Source organism: Glycine max, chromosome 5 (assembly GCF_000004515.6).
Source record: "Glycine max cultivar Williams 82 chromosome 5, Glycine_max_v4.0, whole genome shotgun sequence".
NCBI lineage: Eukaryota > Viridiplantae > Streptophyta > Magnoliopsida > Fabales > Fabaceae > Glycine > Glycine max.
The window spans coordinates 32,988,578-32,995,000 of record NC_038241.2 but is presented as its reverse complement, the minus strand read 5'-3'; the positions used below and the strand labels follow the sequence as shown (position 1 = coordinate 32,995,000).

Here is a 6,423-nt window from a genome sequence, read left to right as displayed (position 1 = left end):
AAATATCAATAATAAAAAAGATTAACTAAGAGGGTTTTGTTAACCATTTTTCTTTAATGAGATGGTCACTCTTCACAGTACATACAATCGGTCCACTTTGCAGTTGCATTTAACCTCCACTACTATGACTGAGCCACAACACAGAAAGATGGCGATGCTGGGTTGGTTCTAACGAGGAAAGTTTGGATGTTAAGATTTATTGTTCATCTCACCCAGTCAATGAATTGTTAATAAAAATTTCACCACAGCATGGTGAATTTGCAAGTCATAATTCTTTTGCATATCACCTTTGTGTTTGATAAATTGCCTCAATTGATTGGACTAGATCACAGATTAATTAATTTAACTCGTCTCTTTGTTCTGATTTCATATGCAATTACTGCAATGTTAATATTGGTTGGAGTTACATAGTATCGCTGACAATAAATACTAAATAAAAACAAAACAAATGAAGAAAAAAATTGAGAAACTAAGCACAATAAACTCAGTAATAACAGCTGTAGAGACCAGAGAAAATCTTACAAGCCTCATTTCATATCTTCATTCATTCTCCTGTCATAACTATGGACAATAACATGGTTCAAGCACTGTTGCTGCTTCCATCAGTTGATCCAGGCATAAGCTCTCTCAGCATAGCCACTACCTGCAACATGTTTGGCCTTCTTGAAGGCAAGTCATCAACACACTGCAAAGTAATCTCTAAATATCTTATCATCTCCTTCACTTCTTTGGCTTCTGCTTCATCAGTTCCTTGAGTGGCCAAAAGCAAGTCATTGTCAATTACTTCCATTTGCTTCCCTTCGCGGACCTTTATCTTCGCCCACCCCACCAAGTTGGTGTCACCAAAGTCCTCCTTATCAGTCGGGCGTTTCCCGCTCAGCAGTTCCAACATCACAACTCCAAATGAATAGACATCTCCCTTGACAGTGCACCTGAAACTTTGGTAGTACTCTGGAGGAACATATCCAGGTGTTCCTGCTAGCGTGCTCACACTAAGATGTGTGTCAAGGGCACTTATTAATCTTGCCATGCCAAAATCTGAGACCCTGGACTCCATTTCATTGTCAAGTAGCACGTTGCTTGATTTCATGTCTCTGTGTATGATGTGAGGGATGCAATTGTGGTGCAGGAAACAAAGTCCTTTAGCAGCACCTCTTGCAATCTTCTTCCTTTCTTCCCATGTCAAAATTCGTCGATCACGCGTCTTGATTCTCCCATGAAGCATCTCTTCTAGGCTTCCATACTCCATGTACTCATACACAAGGAGCCTCTCTTCCCCTACTTTGCAGTACCCCAACAAAGGGACAAGATTTCTGTGCTTGATCTTCCCTAAGGTTTCCATCTCTGCCATGAATTCTCGATCGCCCTGGCAGCTCAGTCGAATGAGCTTCTTTATGGCGACACTTGAACCGTCTTTGAGTGTGGCCTTGAACACTTCACCAAAACCACCACACCCAATGAGGCTCGCTGCTGAGAATCCATTAGTTGCTTCAATCAACTGTGAGAACTTGAGCTTCCTCAGCTGCCTCTGAAATGTTGCCACATTAATGCTAAGGGGCTCTTTCTCTTTGTCAATTTTCCATGTTGTAGCAGCATGGCATGCTTGTAAGCTATTGAGCATCTTGACTTCCTCGGCTTCCTTCCTCCTTGCGCGCATTGCAATTGCCCACACAATTAAGATACACACTGAAGCAACAGAGATGAGAATTCCCATGACAATGCTGTTTGCCCATGTTGCAGTTGCTGATTTACGGTCTCCTTTGCTAACATCATCACTTGGATTTGTTGTGGTTTGGCTGTTGTCATTCTTGCAATCAGGCAATGGTACACCACAAAGTCCTGGATTGTTCGCATACTGGGAAGCTGGAAGTGTACTCAGTTGTCCCCTAGATGGAATCTGCCCTGTTAACTCATTGTTAGATAGATCAATTTGCACTAAGAATGAGAGGTTTGAGAATGAGTCTGGGATATGACCCTGCAGTCTATTGTGTGATGCATCAAACACACCCAAATTTTTGAGCTGGCCAAGTGATGAAGGGATTTCTCCAGATAGCTGATTGTGAGATAATTCAAGAACCTGTAAAGCCACCATATCTCCAAATTCATCTGGGATTTTTCCGCGAAGCTCGTTATAGGAAAGATCAAGATACTCCAGAGTCTGGTACTTGGTGAACTGGCTGAGGACAGGACCAGAATAGAGTCTTGCGAAGTCACAAGTCCTCAATGTTGGGACCTGCAAGAGTCTTTCAGGTCGGATACCAGAGAATTCTAGCAAACCTCCAACTCCTTTACATGAGTTTCCAACATTTCTTACAAACACCAAAGTGTTTCCTGAAAGGATCCCAAACAAGGATTTTGCTCCTAGCTGCCTGCCAAGTCTTGGAGGGATCTCTCCAGTGAGCTTGTTGCTGTTCAAGTCCAACCACACCAAACTTCTGCAATTTGCTAGCTCTGATGGTATCTCCCCAGTCAAGCTGTTGTTTCCAAGCTGCAGGACTGCTAACCTTGTCAAGAGGCCAAACTTGCGCGGTATTTCCCAACTGAGTTCATTGCTTGTCAGTGATATCCATTCAAGATTGCTGCAATTGAACAACTCAATTGGAATTCCACCTGTGAGGTGATTATTATTCAGTATGAGATCCTTGAGATTCTTGCACTGGCCCAACTTTGGTGGAATGCTTCCTTCCAAGCTATTGAACCATGCTATTAGCTGCTCAAGATTTTCGAGTTCTCCAAGCTCATCAGGAATTGTACCATTGAGATAGTTCAGACTAAAATCAAGTGTCTTCAGCTTTGAGCACTTTGACAGTTCAGCTGGGATTTCTCCTGTAATGAGATTGTCTGGCATTCTCAGCTCCTCAAGTGAGACTGCTCCTGGACATAAATCTCTGGGGATAGATCCATAAATTTTATTTGAGCTGAAATCCACAATCTTCAACTTTTTGCAGGAAGATAGTGAAGATGGAAATTGACCTGTGATAGCATTATTTCCCAGCCTCAGTTCCTGTAATGATCCAAGGTTCTGAAAGATTGCATCTGGTAACTGCCCTGACATATTGTTGTTAGATATGTCAAGAAGTTGCAGCCAACTGCAAGAAGAGAAACTAGGTGGGATTGAGCCTGAGATGTTGTTGAAAGAAAGTTTGAGCTCCAAAAGGGAAGCACATGCATTTCCAAATTCAGAAGGGATCCAGCCATTGAGTTGGTTGTGTGAAAGATCCAAAGTCTGTAGTTTGTTTAGCTGACCAAAAGCTTTGGGGATATCCCCAGAAACCATATTGTTGGCTAAATTCAAAATTTTAAGGCTGGTGCAGTTTGACAAAGAGAGTGGAATTGAGTCTGATAAACGGTTTCCAGATAGATCAAGTTGCAACAAGGAAATGCACTCCATTTTCAGGCCAAAAATTGGCCCTGACAGGTTGTTGTAAGAGAGGTCAAGGACCTGCAGTTTATCAGAATTTTGAAAGAAATTTTCAGGAATAGGGCCTGTCAAGTTGTTGTAAGAAAGATTCACAACAACAAGATTTGGACACTTGGAGAACAGGTTCTCAGGGACAGGACCTGTGACTCCACCGAAGGATAGATCAAGCTGTGTCAAACTATATGGGAGATTAAGCAAAGAGGTAGAATTTACAGAAAATGAATTCAATGACATTTTCAGAACAGATAACATATCTAAAGAAGACAAAGGGTCAAGAGATATAGTCCCAGCAAGGTCATTACTCCCACTAATATCAAGCTGAGTAACTCTTCCAAGGGTGCAAGAGACTCCATACCAGCTGCATGGATTCCTATTCAGCTTCCACCCTGACAAAACTCCACTTGGATCCTTCTGAATCATCCTTTTGAACATGAGAAGAGCCTGTGCATCAGTCTTGATGGAGGAAACTGCTGCACCCTCAGTCACAGGAAACAAAACAGTGATCACAAGAAGAAGTGTCACGGTGAGAAGAGGCAAAAACTGAACATGGTTGTTCTCCATTGAGAAAACAAGCCTTGTACAAAGCCAGAACAGAACACAGGTCTGGGAAGAGAGAGACCAGCAAAGATGTTGCAGAGAAGTATAGATTAATGTGTGTAGAAAGGAGAGAGGAAAGACATTGTGAGAGTGGTGAGTATGATGAGAATTTGTTGTGGCTAAACCTTTGGGAAAAGGTGCTGCTTTTTGTGTTTTATAAAATTTAAAGGAGGGAACGTGAGAGGGAATAAGGTTGTGCTGTGTGTGGTGGGTCTTTACTGGTAAGTTTGTAGCACAATTGCTCTAGTGCAGAATTTTTAGTTTTGTTGATTATCAATTTTTGTTAAAAAAAAGTTTACCTGATCATCTTAATAAAATCATTTATTTTAATCATATTTTTTCTATTCATATATAACTTAAATTTGAGACATTATTTAAAAGATACAAACTCAAGTTCTTTGTTATACTACAATAAAAAAAATTCTAATTTATTAATGAATAATTTTTATTAAAAAATCTATATAACCATCTTAATAAAATCATCTCTTAATCATATTTTTCGTATCATCAAATTTCAATTTAAAAGATACAAACTCAGTTTCACTCGTAAACACATATGATAATATTAATATCTTGGTATAATAAACTGTGTAGAGTAGAGAACTGAGAGAAGTTAATTAAAGGATTGATTTAACTTTTGGTCAACGATTTGGGACCCACAGACAAAGGTCTGAATCTAAAGATCGGCGCTATAAAAAAGAAAGAAAACCTGAGAGCTTGGCCTGTGCTTGATCCAAGAGTGAGTGTCTGTCAGAGAGCGTGAGAATGTTTCCCCCATATACATAGTACTAGTGTAGTGAAACATAATATTGGCACCATGTGCAACATATCTGGTTGTTTTCTGATTTGAGGCATTGTTTGTTTCTCCCAGTGTCTTCGAGACATGCTTTTTTTTATTTGACAGAATCACGTATAGCTCTCTGCCTAGTGCTTACTGATTTGGTAAATCAAGAATTCTATTTTCAAGTTTATTTAGACTTCTGGCTCTTTTAATTATATTATGTGTAATTTTGGCTTTCAAGTTTCTTTTAACAAATTAAATATTTTATTTTAAAATTAAGTTATTTTTTATTTATTTTTGTTGTTAATTTTATGTAAAATTATTAAATTATCATTTTTACTCGAAGTTATAGAAAATTAAATTATTTTAAACCATTTTTCATTTAAAACCCATCAACCAAAACATTAAATTCAACAAAAAAGCCTCAAATTTTACATTCTTTAAACTCTAATCTTACATACCAAAATTTTCAAATTTCTAACTTACACCTTATTTTATATTAATTCCAAATTCATTATAAACCCCCACATATTTACACAGAAAAATTAGATTTTGAGAGTTTTAAATAGAAAAAATATATGGAATGACACAATTTGCTTGATTTTAAAAATAAAGAAATTTAATTGGTTAATAGAAAAATTTCGAGACCAACATTATACATAATTTAAATTAAAAGGATAGAAAATACAGTTAAACTATCTTTAATCTTTGATAAACATAGCAAGATTGATAAATAAGCAAACAAAAAATAAGCATAAACTAATAGGTTCTCACTAGTATAATTTTTATTGTTATTGATGTTGATACTGTCTGTGTTAATCTCTACCGGTTTCCAGTTGCATTTAAATTTTAAATTATACTCTATGGACAGTATTTGTAATTGAAGTCTACAGATGAGCTTATCATCGAGTGATTGTTTAATTTAGAATATAGTCTTGAAAAGAATTAAAAATGTATTAATGAGGGCCCCACGTGTTGAAATGTGAAGGGAAAAAAATGATGATAGTGTGTTACGGTTGAATGTTTCGTGGGAAAAAATAAATTGTAGCTAGAGTAAACAAATGGAGGGCCCCCCACCAATGAAGCAACATCAATTAGCTCAGTGTTAATGGTATGGGAGGTGATGATGCCCTCTTTTGCGCCTTTCTCATTCATTCTTGCTTTGCAGCAGTTGCAATATATATATATATATCACTACACTATTCACAAATTTGAACAGTGAATCAGTTCAATTCACCCTAATCTTTATAAAGTTTTAACTTTTTAGCTGGGTTTGGGACCATCTCTTACTTTGCTACACACTCTAATTAGCACATTCTGCTTAGTGAATCCCTGTTGAGTTGTTCTTCACACCAAATCAAGATTGTGTCTGCATGTGGTGAATTTTTATTTTATTTTCCATAGGAGAGAATAATGAATCCCCATTTTATTTAATGTTTCTTTTATGTGTCACTTGGAGAGGGATGCAAACTAGTATGTGAGAGAAAAAACATTTAATTATGAAATACTTTTACGACATCTTTTTAAAATATTTGAACCAAGTTGATATTTATTATTGCTCACATGAAATGGATTCCTAAAAAATAATACATTTGCGATGTACAAGAAGGAAATAAATTCCCCT

General features: G+C 37.4%; 1 protein-coding gene across 1 annotated transcript; it reads right to left on the bottom strand.

Moving 5' to 3' along the window:
- Positions 1 to 580: 580 nt before the first annotated feature.
- BRL2A (brassinosteroid receptor-like protein) lies at positions 581 to 5,954 on the bottom strand. Its single transcript, NM_001251065.1, has 2 exons — positions 5,877 to 5,954; positions 581 to 4,024 (listed from the first exon to the last, which is right to left on the bottom strand). Exons 1-2 carry the CDS (start codon positions 5,952 to 5,954, stop codon positions 581 to 583), a joined length of 3,522 nt encoding a protein of 1,173 aa, NP_001237994.1.
- Between the last annotated feature and the right edge of the window lie 469 nt (positions 5,955 to 6,423).

What these genes read in the sequence shown, in the direction of transcription:
- BRL2A (NM_001251065.1), bottom strand. Translation starts at nt 5,954, where the DNA reads ATGAATGAGAAAGGCGCAAAAGAGGGCATCATCACCTCCCATACCATT. An exon ending in TAATTGATGTTGCTTCATTG is followed by an intron (nt 4,025 to 5,876) that starts GTGGGGGGCCCT and finishes CTCTCTTCCCAG; the next exon opens with ACCTGTGTTCTGTTCTGGCT.